The sequence below is a fragment of the Vicugna pacos genome, chromosome 13, assembly GCF_048564905.1.
Source record: "Vicugna pacos chromosome 13, VicPac4, whole genome shotgun sequence".
Classification (NCBI taxonomy): domain Eukaryota; kingdom Metazoa; phylum Chordata; class Mammalia; order Artiodactyla; family Camelidae; genus Vicugna; species Vicugna pacos.
In genome coordinates, this window is record NC_132999.1 from 45,630,926 (window position 1) to 45,652,514 (window position 21,589).

The 21,589-nt window shown below is 38.2% G+C and overlaps 2 protein-coding genes across 4 annotated transcripts in view; one reads left to right on the forward strand and one right to left on the reverse strand.

The window, feature by feature from the left end:
* Positions 1-8,665, reverse strand: part of ZCCHC17 (zinc finger CCHC-type containing 17) — a 48,215-nt gene extending 39,550 nt beyond the window's left edge. The window contains exon 1 of one of the 3 annotated variants that reach the window (XM_006196896.3): positions 8,561-8,665. The gene's annotated coding sequence lies outside the window, so the exon portion shown is untranslated. Of the gene's footprint in view, positions 1-8,468; positions 8,526-8,560 lie in introns of those variants that run through there. The other 2 variants (XM_031683928.2, XM_072974906.1) reach the window with 2 other exon arrangements.
* A 152-nt stretch (positions 8,666-8,817) lies between these two features.
* SNRNP40 (small nuclear ribonucleoprotein U5 subunit 40) overlaps positions 8,818-21,589 on the forward strand; it is a 30,568-nt gene continuing 17,796 nt past the window's right edge. The window contains exons 1-4 of the mRNA XM_006196894.4: positions 8,818-9,025; positions 11,189-11,318; positions 12,705-12,798; positions 13,989-14,154. Coding sequence (XP_006196956.1) covers positions 8,882-9,025; positions 11,189-11,318; positions 12,705-12,798; positions 13,989-14,154 — 534 coding nt within the window. The 5' untranslated portion in view covers positions 8,818-8,881. The remainder of the gene's footprint in view (positions 9,026-11,188; positions 11,319-12,704; positions 12,799-13,988; positions 14,155-21,589) is intronic.

Consider the following 21,589-nt stretch of genomic DNA (forward strand, 5'->3'; position numbering starts at 1 on the left):
TTTTGCCAAGGGAAGGCATTTGGGGTGTGTATATGAATGAGTCTTTAAAAAAGCAATAATAATAGTAACAAAGCTAACACTTATCAAGCACTTACAATGTCCAGGCCCTGTGCTAAGCACTGGACATCCAATATCTCATTTAATCCTCAAAACTCTCAAGATGTAGTTCTATTACTATAATATTGTATAGACAAGAAAGCCAAGGCTTCCAGAGGCCAGCTTATTAGGCCTATGTCAGAAAGTCAGGAAATGGTAGTCAAACTCTGGCTGACATCAGAGTCCACAATTTTAACCACTATGCTAGGTGTCGAATCTGAAGTGACTTCAAAAAGATAACACAGGTTACTTTTTTCCCTAATAAAATTAAAGACACATATGCTCATTTTAAAAGTTCAGATACTACATTAATAATGAAGGAAAGAAAATCATCTATAATTCAACTTGATTTATATTCTTTCAGACTTTTTTATATGTGCAAGTGTCTTTTTAATGGAATCATGAAACCATTAATAATCATTAATTAATAGCCATTTTCTTATCATATTTTAGCTATTCAAATATACACACTTTTTTTTTTGAATTTGAGAAAACCACTTCTTGTTATAATGAACCAGAAACAAAACATTCCACTGAAACTGGAACAGTTAACAGCATATGACTGGACTTAATTAAATTTTCAGGTAAGAAGAGGGTCAAATAAAGCCAATTACACACACCTTTTTAATGCCTATATAATAATCACTATTGGATACATCAAATTTATGTAACTACTTATAAATCATGTTAAAATGCAGACTGCAGTTCAGTAGGTCTAGGTGGTGCCTGAGAGTGTGCATTTCTAACAAGCTCCCAGGTGATGCTGATGCTGCCTAGGTAGCAAGTCTTAGAGCTCTGGAGTTGGAAGGGACCCTAGAGATACTCAGCCTCCTGGTTTTAAACAGAGAGGAAACTAGCAATCTAGTAGCTCTTACCCATATGCCTTTATTCTGCTGGATATATCTACTCTGCTGGATAAATCACTGCTACTTAAAGATAAATCTCAAATCTCTTTTTCCTCTCAATTACACTTAACATCAATAAGACCTGAAACTCCATTTTCCTTGGGTTTTCATAAGCAAATACTTCCTTCTCTCCTCAACTCTGAGTGCAACCCTCACCTTCAGATGATTACTCCAGGTCACACTTTTGCAAAGTCTTCCTGATTTACAATGACCATCCATTAACTTAACTGCCTCACTTAAAACAAATGGAAGAAAATTCTGTCAGCCTTCCAAACCCTAGTTCCCAAGGCCCAGGAACATCTCTGTCTTTGAGTTCCATAAGACAACCTTGTATCCTCATAATAAACTTGCCCTTTTCTGTTTAGGTCAGCCAGAGGTGGGTTTTATTACTTTATTAATAGCACACAGATAGAATGAAGGCAGACTTGTCAGTTCTTGAGAAGTGACTGGTAAACAGGTTAAATCCACGTTTCACAGCATGGTTGGATCCTGCCTCATCTACTTCCCGGCTATGCAGTCTCATTTCTAGTCCTTCTCTTCCCTCTGCCCAGCATCCTTCACCTCATATCCCAGAACAAAGATTATTAACCTGAAGCCAATAGCTCTATTAAGAAACCTTAATTATACCTCCAAATCTTGGAGCACTAGTGAGACACAGAATCCACAGAGGCAACAGCAGCTAGGACATATAAATTAAGCTCAAACCACTTAGTCTATCAACTGTTCTTCTCTAAACAAAGGTCGTGGAAAGAGCAATACCATCTCAAGTTATTTCTTACAGATTTTTGCTGTGATAATAGTATGAACAGCTAAGTTTAAAGCTCTCCTATTTGCTCCTTTTGTAGAACAGCAGCCTGAGAAACCCTATGCAATTCTTCAAGCAGGAAACTGCCATGCATTTTTGAGAGAAATCCTGTTATATAACAGTAACAGGCTTACAATTTCAAGATTGTAAAGGGTTGCTGTTTTTTTTTAAATGTAATTAAATATTTTTCAAATTATATGCTGTAGAAATCTAGGGTTCTATGGCAGTTATTCAAAAAGAATCCAAATTGGAAAGGGAGATGTAAAACTGTCACTGTTTGCAGATGACATAATACTATACACAAAAAAATCCTAAAGACGCCACTGAAAACTGCTAGAGCTCATCAATGAATTTGGCAAAGTTAAAGAACACAAAATTAACATAAATACAAAATAATACATAGAAATCTGTTGCATTTCTATACACTAACAACAAACTATCAGAAAGAGAAATTAAGGAAATAATCCCATTTACAATTGCATCAAAAATAATAAAATACCTAGAAAAAAACCTGCCTAGGAGGTATGGTGGTTATCCAGAAGCTCCTCAGCTAACTCAAGTTTATTTTTAAAAAGTCAGTTCTAAAATATCTAGGGTCAAGAAGGCCAAAGTAGGGCCCTAAGCCAACCAACCAGAGGAATGCCTCCTTACTGAAGGTGGGGGAGCACCACCCCAAAGAAATCAGAGTTAGGAGAGACCTCCCCCCACAGAGCAGTTGGGAAGCTAGGAGCCTCTACCTAGTAATTAGGCAGAGGTTGATTATTGCTGATTCTCACTTGCCTTCCCAGCTTGGAGTGGGCCATGGTAGCAAGGCGGAGTGCAGGTTACAGAAGGAAGGCCCTACCTTTAATAGGAGGGCCTACTTAAGCTTTGATCTGGTTTACCTATTAAGCTTCCGTGTAACATTTCATTTGGAAAAAACAGTTCTGCTACTCTTTAGAAGTTTACAAAACACTGAGATAAATCTAAGTCTAGTTCGATAGGACCACATTTGTAGACTACTGACAAGGACTGAGGTACACCACATGGAGTTGCCTTGAAATAGTTCTAGAAACAGAAAATCTTCCTTAAGCATTCCATTTTACTTAAATATTTTAAACAACTGTATATGCAGGGAAGTAATAGGGACCCAGGTATTAGCCACCTCCTTCCCCAAACAAAGGACAGAGCAAGGGAAGTATAGTGTGGGAGTGGGAATGGGAGGTGTGTCAAGGGAATGGAAGCCCAGAGTGGGGTCATAGCCTATGCTGGGTGAGGAGGAAATCTGCAAAGAAGAGCAACCCAGTGTGGGAAGAAGTAGGGTGATGAGGGTGTCCACACACTGGGGCAATCCAGAATGGGAGTCAGTGCCCAAGCATGGAGAAGCAGGGCCTGAGGATTAGAGATAGTTACGCAATGTTAATTTTCTGATATTAGAAGTTATATTATGGTTATATAGAAGAATGTCCTTGTTTGTGGGAAAGCTGTTCACGGGTGATGGGGCATCAGGTCAGCAAACAGATCTCTCAAATGATTCATTTAAAAGTGTTATTTGTACTGTATCTCCACAATTTTGTGTTTTTTAAAAATATGCCTGCAATTGGAAACAAAAAATAACCACATCCTCTCCTCTTTCCCCTCAAGCAATGAGAAGTTCATAGAACAGTATTAAATTGGAGAGATACTATACAGCTCCTCTGGAACTTCATCTCATGTGTCACCTTACTGATGTGGCCAAGATTTTTGTTGTTGCTGTTTTGAAGTTTAAGATTTAGATTTACTGCTGTTGTTAGTTAACAGTACTAATTGGATAGAACTCTACGAGTTAAAGAGATTTTATTTTTAAACTATGTATAAGAATTGAGGAGAATCAATTGATAAGTCAAAATACTGAGATATAGCAAAGCCAGAATAATGACAGTCTGCATTCTCAACATTGCCTCAAAAAGAATTCACAGTCCGTATCTAAATTTTGAAGAGTATAATTCTAACACTAATCAGGTCCCAACATTAAAGATTCCAATAAGGAATTATCAGAAGAGCATCATTCATAGAGGCTGGGATGAGCAGGGTCTGGATTTATTCTTTCAAACATGTAATCAAGGACCATTTCTCATTTGATTTTGAGTTCCCAATGCCTGTACATAGTAGGCTCAAAGTTTTCTTGAATGTGTGAATAGAGTCTTACTATGTGGCAAACACAGGTACAGAAGGAAGGAAGAAAGCATTCTGGTCTAAAGAATGTAGGAGAAGGAATTGAGCTCAATACGCTGGATAGGTTAAAAGATGGGAGACTTTCAAATGCCAAACTGGTGTCCCAATCTTCCTCCTTCCTACCAATTTTCACAGTGACTGTCTTAGACAGATGCTTCCTCCATTTTGAACTCTGATCATGGATCTATTGAGAAAATAGTCAAAAGCGAGGAGAAAAACAGGCAAAAAAAAAAAAAAGGAAAAACACAAAAATGAACTCATAAAATGTAAAAGCTGAAAGCATTTATAGAGGTCATTCAACCCATTACTCTTACTGAACTAAGAATGAGGCCAAAAGAAGTCAACTGACTTGACAAGGGCCGCTTACAGTTAGCCATGTTGGTACTGTACCAGTACCAGCACCATGACCCCAAGACCAGCTACTACCCCACACTGGTCTTTCAGTCGACAATCTTTAAAGTCCCTTCCAAGTCTACTACTAATAATAGCTAACATTTGAGTGTTTCCTATTTGCTGTTAACCTAAAGTTTTACTTGTCTTTACTAAGTTAATTCCCTACGAGACAGGCAATCATCACTGCGATTTTACAGCTAAAGAAACTAAGACACAAGAGAAGCTAAGTTACCTTGCTCAAGATTACAAAACTATGAATGATGGAGAAAGGATTCAAATCCTACTTACAAAATATTTTTCTTTTATTTCTAGATTGTGAAATTCTTCCAAGCAAGCCCCTGTCTTGCACATCATCATATCCTTTGAATTTCTCAGTGCCTAGCACAGTATAAAGCACATAGAAATTCATAACTTCTACTGAAATACTGAAGTACTTAATTTTACTTTATTTACTTTATTGATAGTTAATTCATCAATTCACCACATTTATTGATGTTTATGTATCAGGCTCTGTGCTAGGCACTTCATAAACCTCCTTTTAATCCTTAAAACAATTCTACAAAGTATCTCTGTTTTAAAGAAATGAAGTCCAAAATTCACAGCTAGAAAGAGACAAATCTTAGGCCATTCCAAGAGCCACACCCACTTGCCAGTAAACCATCCTTTTCAACACAATTCCTGTCCTCAAACACTTCCTAGTCATATAAGGATAACAGTGACCAGTCACAACACAGTATGATCAGTGAAGTATTAAAACAAAGAGAAGAAGGGCCTGGGGGAAGCAAGGAAGTTTAAAGAGTGACAACTGAGGAGGCCTTTAAGGATAAATGGAGGTCCTCCAGCAGAGAGTACTGTTTTTTGACCTCATTAGAATGCCAATCTATTGACCTCTACTTTCTTCCAATCTATTAGCCCTCTCCCTTTTCTTCACTTTTTTCGCTATTCAGCTTCGATTCCACAGTTCATCATTTAAACAGTAACCTAAGTTCCCTTAAATGTCTTTATAGCTCACCTAACTGGCAATACCCCTACCCTGATAGAGTACAGTTGCAGATGCTGGAACCCATTCTAGCTAGGTTAAGCAGAAAGGGATTTATTGCCAGGTATTATGTGGCTTACAAAATTACCGGATGGGCTATAGGAAGTACTGGTAGAACTTCCCAGGAACAACTCCTAACCCACAAAATAACACAGTCTTTGCCATGATCAATATTTGCAAATGATGCAACTGACAAGGGCTTAAATCCAGAATATACAAACAACTCATACAACTCAATAACAACAACAGAATAACCCAATCCAAAAATGGGCAGAAGACCTAAACAGACATTTCTCCATTGAAAACATACAGATGGCCAATAGGCACATGAAAAGATGCTCAATATCGCTAATTATCAGAGAAATGCAAATCAAAACTACAATGAAATTATCATCTCACATCAGTCAGAATGGCCAACATTAAAAAGTCCACAAACGATAAATGCCGGAGAGGGTGTGGAGAAAGGGGAACCCTCCTACACTGTTGGTGGGAATGTAATTTGGTGCAGCCACTATGGAAAACAGTATGGAGATTCCTTAAGAAACTAAAGACAGAGTTACCATATAATCCAGCAATCCCACTCCTGGGCATATATCTGGAGAATACTCCGATTCGAAAAGATACATGCAACCCAATGTTCATAGCAGCACTATTTACAATAGCAGATACATGGAAGCAACGTAAATGCCCAACAACAGATGATTGGATAAAGAAGTTTTGGTTTATATAGTCAATGTGATACTACTCAGCCATAAAAAGAACAAAATAATGCTATCTGTAGCAACATGGATGGACCTAGAGATTATCATACGAAGTAAGTCAGACAAAGACAAATATCATATGATATCACTTATATATGGAATCTAAAAAATGACACAAATAAACTTATTTACAAAACAGAAAGATACAAACACAGAAAAAAAAACTTATGATTAACAAAGGGGAAAGGGGGGTAGGGATGAAGTAGGAGTTTGGGATTAGCAGGTACAAACTACTATATACAGAATAAACAAGGTTCTACTGTATAGCACAGGGAACTATATTCAATAGTTTGAAATAACCTATAATGAAAAAGAATACATATATATATATATATATATCATTGAATCACTATGCTATACACCAGAAACTAACGTAACATTGTAAATCAACTATAATTCAATAAAAAAATTTTATTTTAAAGATCAATTAAAAATAAAGTTATGGCTATCATTGCGGAAAGTCACTAAAACCAAAATGTTGTCGACTAAGAAACAACTGCCTCTCCTGTGAAGAAAAGGGAACCCTCCTACACTGCTGGTGTGAATGCAGTTTGATGCAGCCACTGTGGGAAACAGTATGGAGATTCCTCAGAAGACTAGGAATAGACTTACCATAGGATCCAGGAATCCCACTCCTGGGCATATATCCAGAAGGAACCCTACTTCAGGATGACACCTGCACCCCAATGTTCATAGCAGCACTATTTACAACAGCCAAGACATGGAAACAGCCTAAATGTCCATCAACAGATGACTGGATAAAGAAGAGGTGGTATATTTATACAATGGAATACCATTCAGCCATAAAAACCGACAACATAATGCCATTTGCAGAAACATGGATGTTCCTGGAGAATGTCATTCTAAGTGAAGTAAGCCAGAAAAGAACATAAATAGAAAACAGAAACAGACTCAGACAGGCATATGTAGAATAGATAAACAAGATTATACTGTATAGCACAGGGAAATATATACAAGACCTTGTGGTAGCTCACAGTGAAAAAAAATGTGACAATGAATATATGTATGTTCATGTATAACTGAAAAATTGTGGTCTACACTGGGATTTGACACAACATTGTAAAATGACTATAACTCAATAATAAATTTAAAAAAAAAAGAAAAAGAAAGAAACTCACTGCCTCTGCCACTGTACTTGCCAGCAAAATAGGATGCCTCTCACCCTCCTCCTCTCAGTTCCATATTCAATTCTCATCTTAGGTACAAAGGAGTCTAGGAAATATCTGGCCCTCACTTCCACCAATACCTCAATCTTCACCACCACCAACTCTCACCTAAGTAGTCTGTCTGCATCTATCTCCCCTCCAATCTGTTCATACTCCTGAATCTGAGGGATCAAGCCGCTTCCCCCACCACACCATCCCCTCCTCCTGCAAAACAAACAAGCAAACACACTCTCAGTGATTTCCCATCAGTCTTACAGTAAAAGCTACAAAGTCCTACAGAGTCTGACCTCTAACCACCTCCAGCTTCATCTTGTACCACACTCCCCTTCATTCTCTTTGCCCTGGTCACACTGGCCTCTTTGTGCCTTTTGAGTCATTTTCCTTCCATTTGCTACAGGGCCTCTGTACATGCTGTTCTATATGGAATACTCTGCCTTCTTCTCTTCATCCATCTAATCAGAATTCTCTTCAGTTATCAGTTCAGGCATCTTTCCTTAGAGAAGCCTTCCTGCTAATTTCAGGCACTCATAACACCAGGCACCTCCCCTAGGCAGCACTTACTTTGCATTTCTTACTGAGATCATTGGTGAGCATCTGTTTTTCCCACCGAACTCAAAGTCCTGAAGTCAGGGACCGTGTTTGGTTCACCATGTCTCCCTGACGCTTTGCACAACAAATATCAGTTGGACGATTAAGGAGAAGGCCTAGTTCACAGGCATCACTCCGAATTTCTCAAAAAGACTGTGCTCTGGGGGCTAAGAGTTGGGCATTTCCTTCTTCTCTGTCTCTCTCAGAAGCACTGAGCAGGCTCTAGTAAAAAGTTGCAGAATCATGGCAGAAACAAGTCGGCATCCTCAGTCAGAGAGGACCCTGGTGGAAACTGGGAAACAGGCCTTTTCTCCCTGGGAGCGCCCGGCAAAGGGCTCGACACAGAAGGCGCCTGTTGAAGTAGTCAGCTGTCGAGGGCCCCAGGCAGCCGCAGAGACGCTAAAGCTCTGCTCCAGCCGAGAAAGGGAATCGAGGCCACTACACACCGGAGTTAAATTCTCGGGCCCCCTGCTCCCCCAACCCCCGTCCCTTCAATCAAACCTGCAGCTGAGAAGGATCAGCCTAAGACCACATAACGGAGGCGCCGCCTCCAGATCCCGCAGCCACCCACTCCCGAGCTGCCTCACACTTACTCGGTGTCAGCGTCAGGTCTCCCGGCCGCAGCATTGCACGAAACGCCAAAACCCAGTCAGCGCGCTTCCACCCACAAGACACAGCGCGCCTAGGCGGGACTCCAGCTCCATCCACCAATCCTGGAATCGTATTCTCGTGACGTCTGAAAGAGCCGACCAATAACAGGAGACTCCTCAAAGGGCAGTGCAGAGGGGAGCGTTGGAAGCCGATTGGTTTCTCCAAGCCGGAAGTTCTAGGGGAAAGATTAAGTCCGAGCCAATCGTGTGGTGCCTGAGGGTGTCGGCGCGGTCAGTGGCGGTCTGAGTAGAGCGGCTGCCGCCATGATAGAACAGCAGAAGCGCAAGGGCCCAGAGTTGCCGCTGGTCCCAGTCAAGCGGCAGCGGCATGAATTGCTGTTGGGAGCAGCGGGGTCGAGCCCCGGAGCCGGGCAGCAGCAGGCGGCGCCGGGAGCTTTGCTGCAAGCGGTGAGTGAAGGAGCAGGCGGCCTTCGGCCCTCAGCTCATCTTCCTCCTCAGAGCGGTGCACTGGGTGATCCCGCACTGGCCCTTTCCCGGCACTGCGGGGACGGAACGAGATTCTACCTGGAGTTAAAGCAGAAAAACACTGTAAAAGCTGTCGATATACTGCGATGCTCCATGTGTTTCCCCGTTTGACCCTCGTTTTCAGTGTCTCGACCGCCCACTTGGGGTGACGTTAGAATTATTAAGGACCTTTCGCATCCTTAATCTTTTAGGGATCCTGCATAGAATAAACGTTAAGAAAAGTTGGTAGAGTGGATGATGAATGAATGAATGAGGGAAGAACGGAAGGAAATGAACGATACTGGCTAGCTTTGGGACTTGGGGCAACTTGCTTTTCCCCTGTTTCTCTGCACTAAGTAGTTAACATTCATTGAGCCCCTGTACTAAGTGCTTTGTATATGAAAGCTCCATGAAACTTGGTAACAGCCTAAGAGTTAGGAGTTGTTATTATCCTATTTCTCAGATGGGGAAACAGACTTATCTAGTAAGTGATAGGAACAGATTTTAAACCCAGAATCCCTGCCTTAACTACATTTCTTGTAAAATAGAAGTAGTGATTACACCTCTCCTTCTGTGTTGTTGGACTCAAATGAAGAAATATGTCCCCTCCCTAAACTCCTCTCCCAGCCAGTCAGCAAATCCTGCTGACACCTTCCTGAAAATATATCCATCCTTGTTACCACTTCTACCACCTCCATCACTAGCTCCTGGCCTCAGCCATTATCTCATCTGGCATTAATACAGTAGAATCCAAATGGATTTCCTGTTTCTATTCTCAGATGCTCAATCTGTTCTCAATCCAGCAACCGGAGGACTCCTAAACATCAAATTGTGTTACCCTCTGTTGAAAACTTTCCATGGCTTTTTACTTCACTCAGAGTAAAACTAAAATCCTGACAGTCTTTGGCCCTCTTTCCCTCAATCTCTGATCTACCAGTTTTCTATTGTTCATGCTGTTCAAGTCACACGGGCTTCCATGCTCCTACCCCAGAGCCTTTGCATTTGCTGCTCCCTCTACTGGAATATTCTTCCTCTAAATATCCACACGGTTTACACACTCAGCTCCTCCAAATCTCTGCTGAGATACCACTTTTTCAGTGATCAGCCTATTTTAAATTGCAGTACCCTGTACTCACTAATCCATATTGCTGCTTTGTTTTTTCACATTCCAACATCTGTATGTTTTACTTGTTTCTGCCTTCCCTCCTTTCTGTCTCTCCTTCCCACTAGAACATAAACTCCATTGCTTATTTTGTTCAATACTGTTTCTTCAGTGGCTATAACAGTGCCCAGCTCATAGTATTTTTTGAATAAATGAATAAGCTGGAAACTACTGAAGAGCTCTGGGGATTTTAATACTGTACTTTTTCTGTCTGACAAGTAAGAATATCAGCCCAGATTTCTGTGAATTGCCCAGGCCTAGGCTTAGTGTCCAAGACCATCAAAGCTACTTTCCTTAATAATATGTCCCCTGCAGGGTTGTCAGGAAGCTCAGTTCAATCATTCATTCATTAAATGAACTAGAGTCTGAGAAAACAGTGTTGAATGACACTGGTAGGGTTCCTGTACTCACAGAGCTTTTCTAGTGGCAGGGCAGGGGAGACGAAATGTAAACAAACATAAAGAAGGTGATTTCAGGTAATGATAAGTGCTGTGAGAAAATACAGTAGGGTTGATGGAGTGCAGAGGGGAGGTGGGGTGCTGCTTGAGTTTGAGTGATCGAAGAAAGACTTTCTGAAAAGGAAACATTTGAAAGGAGCCACACACAGGAAGGTCTGAGGTAAGGGGGTTACTGTCAGGGACAGATGTAAAAGATCCTAAGGCAGAAATGAGTTTAATGTGTTTGAGCAATTAAAAGTTGGCTATGGGACAGGAGCAGAGTGAGAGAGGAGGAGAGTTAGTATGACAGACAGACACCGGAAACCTCAGCAGGAGAGTGTCAGATTGGAGACATAAGTTATGTGAGAAGAGTTGCCATTTTCTGAATCAGGAGAAATATACTCAATCATTGTTTCCTCATCTTATCCTTACACCCCCCACTCCCCGATTTTTCAGTCTCCTTTGCCTGAATGTAGTGACTACCATGTACTTCTCTCTTTTGTTTAGGGGCCTCCAAGATGTTCCTCTCTTCAAGCCCCAATCATGCTTCTTTCAGGACATGAAGGGGAGGTGTATTGCTGCAAGTTTCACCCCAGTGGATCCACCTTAGCATCTGCAGGATTTGACCGACTGATTTGTAAGGCATAGTTTTTGAGTTGAGTAATTGATCTCTGCCAAATAGTAATTATTTTTTAAAGTCTTCAGTGCCATAGAAGGTATCAGTTTGAGTTGGTCACATAACAAACTATGTAGCTAACATGCTAAAATAGGGTCATAAAAATGCTGAATGATTTTGGTTATAGACCTCTGGGTCCATGTGGTAAATACAAAAGGAATTATGCTACCAGTTGGAAAGTGAGTTGAATCTAGTTTGAGAATAATCTTCCTCATGGAGGCAAATCTTGAGCTGATTTAGCAAGACTGAAGATCTAGGCTTAACAGGCTAATGGGAGTAAGAGGAGAGAGAGAACTTTTATTTTTCCCAAAGATAGGAGGCTCTTCTCTTGATCCATTCTCTCAGAATCTTAGCATTTGGGAAGGAAGGAGTGTATCTGTCCTAAAGTAGCAACTCACTGGATAATCTACCTGTCCATCATCAGGATCTGTTACCAGATTCTCAGCTACTAGTCAGGAATACCCTTTTTGGGGAAATAAGTGGGGGGAAAAATCACAGTGGGGAAGTCATGAGAAAAAGCAAAAGAGGAGGTAACAGAAGCATCTGACTTTTTTTTTCTCTGGCATCATTTGCCAAATTGTGAGATGAAATGAGTCATTTGGCTCTTTGCTTGTAACTGTGCCTCAGGCTGAATGATGTCTTCACTGTTTTGATTTAGGTATTCTAGTTCTATGGTCCTTAAACTTACTGGTGGCCAAGTATCTGGAAGGCTTAGGAATCCTTGCAGAACATTCTTGAATTACTGATATGCTTAATTTCATCGAACAAACTAGAAACAGTTTTATCAGCAGAAAAGTAGCTGTAAGTACCTTATTATGTATAGAGTGTTTCTCAGTAACGCTCATCACACTTCAGTCTGTGCTGGACCAAGGTCCCCAAGGATAGAAATTTTGTCTCTTCATTTACCTTATTTTACCCCAGCACCTAGCGTAGGTATTTGCTATGTGTGGAATGAGTAAATGTAGTAAAAAGTTATTGCCATGTGAGCTTCAAGTCAGATGCAGCTTCCTAAGTTTCCCATAAGTACCATCATTTTTGCGGTCTGCTTCTGCTCATAGCAGACAAGTAACAGTGAATGCCAACTTTTTTAAAAGTACAGAAGAAAACACTTAAGATTTAAAAAATTATATCCATTAACTAAAATGTTTTATTTTATGAAATGTGAAAATACTGCATTAGTTTTGTTTTAATATGAGGAAAATTGATTTAGCTAATAGAACTAATAGTGTTCCAACGGAGTATAATTTCAGAACTGTTGTTCTAGTGAATTCCTGAATACTCTTTCCATGCCAATAATGAGTTTTCTTTTGCCTAGTAATGCTCACAGAACCCCTGTCTCCCTAACAGTGTTGTGGAATGTCTTTGGTGACTGTGACAACTATGCTACATTGAAAGGACACAGTGGAGCAGTGATGGAACTGCATTATAACACCGATGGGAGGTGAGTGTCCTGCACAGTGAATGACAACTGCTTCTTGTACTTAATTCTTTTTGACATACTTTCACATTTCACCCCTGAATTTTCTCTCAGGAAACTATGCTGTCAAAAACTACTGCATTTTGGACAACCACTTATTGTCCTATCTCTGTCACCCCAAGTGAGGTTTTTATTCTTGCATGTATGCATTTATAAACACATCATCTCTATCTAATGTATAAACAGCCTAGAAAATTATTTTCTTTTTTAAGACATAAAACAAAATGTAATTTCTATGTAGAAATTAGTTATTTTTTATTATAAAAGTATTAAAACAGTCTATTTTGAGAAAACCCCCAAAAAAGGAGGAAAATGACAAAATAGCCCACATTTTTACTACTCAAAAGGTGATCACTATTAATATTGTGATGTGTTTTTCTCAAGCCTTTTTCCTATTCAAAACAGTTTGGTTTTTATGTATATATTAGAACTATTTGTATAATCTTGTCTGTTGCTTTTTGCCTTTACCGTTATTCACCTGTTTACATATTATTTATTATAAATATTTTAATGATTGCATAATTTTAGAATAACTATAGATAATATAGAAATGTGATTGTACAAAGTTAATTAATCCCATTAGGTATTTCAGTAAACATTTATTGTTTCACACTTCTGACCTCTAACAGTTTTAGGGTTCCCTGAACAACTGAGTGCATAACTTTGTGTACGTTTTTCCTGTTTGAATAAAGAAAGCGTTATAAAATCAATCATAGCATAGAAATCCTCAGAGACAAAATAAAGGCTTTCATTTTTAAAGAAAGAGTTAGAGTTACTGGGCCATTGAGTCAGGAATTTCTACACTCTGTCTTAACCTCCACAGCAGGAGTGGATGTCTTACGTGTAAAGTGTTGTATATCACAAAGGAGGAAAAGATTGAGAAGACTGCTGTATTAGATGTATATTCTGTCATGGGGACTGACAAAGGGAAATTTTTTTTAACATTTCATATGGTAGACCTCATAATTGTGTCTGGAGCACCGTTAGGGTTTTGGTAGGTGGGGGTAAGGCATTCTAGCAGCACGTACCTAACTGTCAAAGCACAACATGTTAGTGATCTTGAAGAGTTGGACACATTTTGGCAGTGGGGGAGATAGATTGCTATTGTTTGTCTTCACTTTTTTTTTGTTGTTGTTCTTCCTGTTGTCTTTTAGTATGCTCTTCTCAGCATCCACAGATAAAACTGTGGCTGTGTGGGACAGTGAAACAGGCGAGAGGGTCAAAAGACTGAAGGGACACACTTCCTTTGTGAATTCCTGTTATCCAGCCAGGAGGGGCCCCCAGCTTGTCTGCACTGGCAGTGATGATGGTACAGTTAAGGTGGGTGTTGTTTGTCTGTGTTGAGGGTTTCTAAGGTGACATAATATGAACTTTATCTTGCCTTCCCACCTGTGCTGTACCTCCTTGCCACAACTTTATTTCATCAGACAGTTCTCAAAACAGACACTTTTTAAAATAAGTTTAAAATAATAAGCAGTTGGGGTTTTTTCCTTTTTTTAAGTATCCCACAGAATAATATTGGAACCATATTGAACCACTGTGACTTGGAATAAAATGGATACCATTCAAGAATAAATGGGTTCTTGGCTCAGCTATTTACTTAATTGTATGACCTTGGGCAGTTCACTTTTCTGATCTTCAGCTTCTCAATCTTTAGAATGGTGACAGCACTATATATGTCTTACAAAGCTGTTGTGAAGTTATAGTCAATATGTAACAAGAACATTGGCTTTAGTAACATAGAATGGAATATTAAAGGTCATTTAGTCCAGTGATTTCCAACCTGTCTGCATATTAGAATTCCCTGAAGAAACTGTTAAAAATACCCAGATTCTGGTTTAGTAGGTCTGGTATGGAATTTTTTTTTAAGACTATTTTTTCACAGCAGTTTTGGGTTCATAGCAAAATTGAGGGGAAGATACAGAAATTTCCCATACAACCACTGCACATACTCATGCATAGCTTCCCCATTGTCAACATCCCCAACCAGTCTGGTACATTTGTTACAACTGATGAACCTTCACTGACACATCATTATCACATACCCAAAGTCCATAGTTTACGTTAGGGTTCACTTTTAGTGTTGTACATTCTATGGGTTTGGACAGATGTATAATGACAAGTTATCTGTCACTATGATATCATACAGAGTATTTTCACTGCCCTAAAAATCCCTTATGCTCCATCTATTCATTCCTCCCAACCCCAGGCAACCTCTTATCTTTTTACTGTCTCCATAATTTTGCCTATTCCAGAATGTCATATAATTAGAATCATAAAATGTGTTGTCTTTTCAAATTGGCTTCTTTCACTTAGTAATGTGGATTTAAGATTCCTCCCTGTCTTTTCATGGCTTAATAGCTCATTTCTTTTTAGCACTGAATAACATTCCATTGTTGGATGTACCACAGTTTATTTATCCATTCATCTACTGAAGGACATCTTGGTTGCTTCTAAGAGTTGGCAGTTATGAATAAAGCTTCTCTAGACATATATGTGCAGGTTTTTGTGTAGACCTAAGTTTTTAACTCCTTTGGGTAAATACCAAGGAGCACGATTGCTGGATTGTATGATAAGGATTTTGTAAGGAACTGCCACAGTGTCTTCCAAACTGGCTATACCATTTTGCCTCCCTACCAAGAATGAATGAGAGTTCCTTTTGCTCCCCATCCATGTCAGCACTTGGTATTGTCAATGTTTCAGATTTTTTTTCTTTTTTCATTTTTCAGTTTTATTAGGTAGAGTTGTTGCAGTTTGACTGCACATGTACAATATATTGCATGTAAATACATATACACAGTATACTGCACATTTTTTTAAGTTTACATATATGCACTGTTCATTGTTTCTAAGAATGTTTAAATCTCTAGCTTTTTAAACTTACATAGTTATCAAAGGACTAAAGCAAACCACAAAATAAGAATTAATTCCAAAAGATACATACACCTTGCTATTAACAGCAACATTATTTATAATTGGCAAGATACAGAAGCATCCTAAGTGCACATCAATAGATGAATGGATAAAGAAGATGCAGCATATGCATGTAATGGAATACAACTCACCCGTAAGAAAGAAGAATATTTTGCCATTTGCAGCCCTTCATTCTCTGTTTCAGATTTTGTCCTTTTTAATAGGTGTGTTGTGGTATCTCATCATATTAATTTGCATTTCACCAATGATGTATGATGTGAAACATCTCTTTTTTTTCCAGTTTTATTGGGAAATAATTGACATACATACATTATACATGTATAAGTTTAAGGCATACAGCAAGAGGGTTTGATTTACATATGTTGTGAAATGATTACCACAGTAGGTGTGGCCAACATCCATCTTCTTATATAGATACAACAAAAAAGAAAAAGAAAATTCTTTTCCTTGTGATAAGAACTGTTTAGATATACTCTCTTAAGAAGTTTCCTATATATTGTGCAGCAGTGTTAGCTCTAGTCATAATGTTGTACATTACATCCCTAGTACTTACTGATCTTATAACTGGAAGTTTGTACCTTTTGACTACCTTCTTTCAATTCCCCCTTCCTCCACCCTCCTCTTTTAATCACAATGTAGAGTATCTTTTCATATGCTTATTTGCCATCTGTATACTTTGGTGAGGTGTCTTTAAGTTCTTTAGCTCAATTTTTGATCTGATTATTTCCTTATTGTTGAATTTAAGAGTTCTTTGTACTGTATTCTGGATAACAGTCCTTTAACAGACATGTCTTTTGCGTATATTTTTTCACAGTCGGTGTCTTGTCTTCTAATTCTCTTGACCTTGTCTTTCACAGTTTTTAACTTGAATGAAGTTCAGCTTACCAGTTACTTCTTTCATGGATTGTGTCTTTGGTATTGTATCTAAAAAGTCATCATCATCCCCTAGGTCACCTATGTTCTATGTTACTTTCCAGTTTTATATTTTACATTTTACATTTAGATCTATGATCCATTTTGAGTTAATTTTTGTGAAAGGTGAAAGTTCTGTATCTGTATTCTTTTTTTACATTCATTTTTTACATTTTTTTACAGTTGTGCCAGCGTCGTTTGTTTTGCTCCATTGTATTGCCTTTGCTCTTCTGTCAAGATCAATTAATTATATTAATGGGGGACTATTTCTAGACTTTCTCTTCTCTTCCATTGATCTTTCTGTCTGTTATTTTCCAGTACCACGCTATCTTAATTACTAACTTTAGAGTAAATCCTGAAGTTAGGTAGTGTCGGCCCTCCAACTTTGTTTTTCTTCAATATTGTGTTGGCAAGTTGGAGTCTTTTGTCTCTTCACGTAAACTCCAGTTTGTTGACTTCCATGAAATAACTTGCTGGAATTTTGGGTGACATTGCATTGGTCAATATGATTAATCTGTAGATCAAGTTAGGAAGAACTGGCTTCTTGACAATATTGCATCTTTCTACTCATGAATATGGAATATCTCTCCATTTATTTAGTTCACCTAAATACTTCTCTCTCTCTTTTTTATTTTTTTGATGCTAATGCAAATGGTATTGTGTTTTTAAGAATCAGAATGCTAAATAAGTTCCTCAAGTAATTTGATGTAGCAAGTATGATATTTTAGGAGCTGTTGATCTCTTCCATCATCAGCACTTTACAAGTGAAGAAAATGAGGCCTAGAAATAGTAACTTATTTCAAGGGTACACAGGACACACCGCTTTGTAATACCAACTATTTTATTATTTCTTTGGCACCAATTTTGGACTCTGGATTATATTTTTATGATGAAACAGTGAGGGACTTCAAAGGAGTACATCTGAGAAGCCAGACTAAACTTCTGATTGTTGCTTTTTTTTTTAATTAATATGGCTTTTTTTTTTACATAATTAAAGGTGGTGACATTGACATGCTAGATTATCTGCTTTCAGATGATTTCTACTAAATGGTTTTTTATAATAAACCATCACCTGAGCCCCCTTGATGCTTGACTAAGAAGAGAGTCTGTGCCTTAGGAATGATTCCCAGAGCTCTTAACCTAGATGTACTATAGTTGAAGAGACTTAACAGTAACTGACTTGCTAATTGGCATTTCAAAAGGCAGTAAGAGATAAGCGTGCCCTAATGAATTTTGTTAACAAACATTTATTGACAGCTTGCTACAATAAACATCTAGAAACTTAGTCTTGTTTAGTTTCACCTTTCCTTTCACTTTTTTCTCATTGTTTTCATTTTGTCTTTTCTTCATCTCTGTCCTCATGTTTATCTTTCCATTTCTCCTTAGCTTTTTCTTTTTCTACTTCCTTTCATTGTGAATATCTTGCCTTTTCTGCTCTTTCCTCCTTTCAGTTTCTTGTTTCTCTTCTCCCTTAATTAAATGTAATTTGAAATCATTATTTTAACTTTATTACTCAAGGTAGTATTTTTTTTAATGTGTAATAAATATATCAAGGGGAGGGTGTAGCTCAGTGGTAGAGCACATGCCTAACATGCAGAAGGTCCTGGGTTCAATCCCTAGTACCTCCATTAAAAATAAATAAATAAGTAAATGAACATAATCATCTCCCCCCACCAAAAAAACATTTTTTTAAATGTGTAATATATCACATTACTTATAGGTAAACTTTTTTTAAACCAGTTCTTTATTTTTAATTTCAACTTATTTATAATTAATGCTTCATTAAACACCCTTTTATGTATGCCTTTTAGTTACTTGCCAAGTTGGAATGCTGTTTTGTTTTCTGTTGCCAGATTTGTAAGTACAGTACAGGAGTTAGTAACTTGTTCTTATTTAAGAAGGAATATGTCATGTTTTTGTATTTGTTAGAGTTCTCAACAGAAAGCAGAGGTTTCACTGTAGCATTTTTCAGTCTAGAAGTGGTATCTTGGGCATTATCTATGTTAGTCTTTTCAAACCGTTTTTAGCAATTCATTCTTTCTTCTAATGAAGCAATTAAGTGAAATATACATTATTCCCTTTTAAGAACAGTTCAAATCTTAGTGTCATTACATAGACCAAAGCAAGGAAGCTGTTTGGATTAGAGGTGAGGGTAGGCAAAAGTGCCTAGAGTTGGGTGTCAGAACCCAAGTGAAGTGAGAAGAGAGCATCCATACAGGACGGGGGCAGTTCACTATGGGGAGTTGGAGACTGTGTAGGGGGAGGAGGGCATCCACACTACAAAGGACAGGTAGCCCAGTCTGGGCAACTGGAGGGTGAGAAAGGGGATGCAACCCAGCAAGGAGAATCAGTTCCCTAGCAGGGTCCAAGGATCATCTACACACTGGTAGGAGAAACAATGTGGGTATCAGAGCCTTAGTTGAGGGTACCCACACACGGTAGGAGCAGTTCAGGTAGGGAATCTGAGGCTGAGCAGGATGAGGATGGATTCCCTGGGGAAGAGCAGCCTGGAAAGGGATATTAGAGCCAGAGTAGAGTGAGGAGGGTATTCACAGAGAGGGATCACCCAAATGGGGTGAGGAAGGGGTTCCTATAGAATCAGCCCAGCTCAGAGTGGGAATCACAGTTCATGCAGGAAAAGAGGACATCCATACAGGAGAAGGTTGGAAGAGGATGTAGGAGATTGGTTGCATACAGGAAGCTTGATCAAATAAGTAAATATAATAAATACAATGGGATGCAGATTTCTTACTGTCAGAGAAAGGAGTTACCAATACAGAAAGAGAAAAGTAAAATGCATCTTGCATTGTCTGTATCGAATTGAAAGTATCATATATGAACAGATAGGTATAGGGGAAAACATAGATGCAAATGTGTGTTCATAAATGTGTGTGTGTGCCTATGTATGCATATATTGACTAACTGTCCACTTAGCGAGTTTAAGATCAACAACACCCCAAAACTAATGAGCACATCTTCTGTCCAGGTCTTGGCCTTTCAGGACCATTTTCCACTAAAAGAGTTCCTTATTTCAGGACTGGGCAGGGAAAGTACAAGAGGAGCCTGAAATGTCTTAGGCAAAAAAGCTTGTCAGAAAAATCTCTTAATCAAATGATCAAATTGATTGCTGCCAAAGATGCATAACAAATCTAATGCGAAAACATCAGACAAATCCAAATAGAGGAACATTACTGTCCCGTAGTTTTGAGAAGTGTCAGGTGTTACAAAACTCAAGGAAAGTCAGAGAAACTCTTCTAGGCTGAAGGAAACTAAAGAAACCTGACAGCTGAATTCAGCGTATGATTCCAGGCTGAATCCTTTTGCAATGAAAGACCCTATTGGGACAAATGGTGAAACTTGAATGAGATCTGAGGATGGTAGTAACATATTGGTGTTAGTTTCTTGGTTCTGATGGTAGTGTTGAGATTATGTAGAAGATCTTTTTAGGAAAAACACACCAAAGTATTTAGGAATCTCAGGACATTAGGGCAGCAACTCTCAAATGATTTAGGCAAAAAAAGTTCTCTTTTACAGCGTCTTTGGTGTGACTGTTTCAAAATAATACAATCATTTTAAAATCATGGTTGTCTGGAGCTAAAGTCCTAAAATATTTGAATCAAAACAAAGACTCTCAGACATAGAAAACAAACTTACAGTTACCAAAGGAGGAAGAATAGGGGGAGGGATAAATTAGGAATTTGGGATTAACAGTTAACGCAGTACAATATATATAATAGATAAACAACAAGGACATACTATATAACACAGGGAACTATATTCAATATCTTATAATAAACTATTTGGAAAATAATCTGAAAAAGAACATGTATATATGTATATATAACTGAATCACTTTGCTGTATACCTGAAACATTGTAAATCAACTATACTTCAATTTTTTAATAAAAATAAATTAAAAATAAAACACTTGAATCAAACTTTAAATGGCTACTGTAGCTTTTAGGGTAAAAACTAAGATTGACTTGATCTGAGTAGAGAATATTTGTTAAGACAAAGATTGTAGTAAGTCTGGTAAGGTATGTGAGAGCTAGATTATCAAGGCCTTGAATTCCAAGCTAAGAGGTTTGGACTTTATAGCCAGAGAGTTTGATGGGTAGGGGTTGGCTGTTGGGTCTCTTGAAGAGGATTGAAGCACTCTTTTTAACTTGGTTAATTTTTTTTTTTGAAGTGTAGTTAATTTTTGATGTTGCATTAGTTTCTGCCTATAGCAAAGGGATTCAATTATACATGTATACTTTTTCATGTTCTTTTCCATTACAGTTCATTACACGATACTGAATTTAGTTCCCTATACAGTAGGACCTTGTTATTTATCTATTTTATATATACTAGTTTTTCCCTATACAGTAGGACCTTGTTATTTATCTATTTTATATATAGTAGTTTTTATCTGCTAATCCCAAATTCTTAATTTATCCCTACCCACTTAAGTACTCTTTTTTGGAACATTTATCTTTCCATGTGCTTATGTCTTCTGAAGAGAAGTGTTTATCCAGGTCCTTTGCCCATTTATTAATAGGGCTTTTTGTGGTTTTGATGTTGAGTTATAAGAGTTCTTTATCCTGGATACTAGATGTTTATCAGATATATGTTTTGTAAATATTTTCTCCCACTATTGGTTGTCTTCTCATTTTCTTGATACCTGTCCTTTAATGTACAATGTTGTTTAATTTTTATGAAGTCCAGTTTATCTATGTTTTCTTTTGTCACTTGTGCTTCTGGTGTCATGTCTAATAATTTGTTACCAAATCCGAGGTCCTGAATTTACCCCTTTGTTTCCTTCTAAGAATTTTATAGTTTTAGCTGTACATTTAGGTCTTTGATCCATGTCAAGTTAATTTTTGCATGTGGTATGCGGTAAGGGTGTAAGGGGCTAGCTCCATTCTTT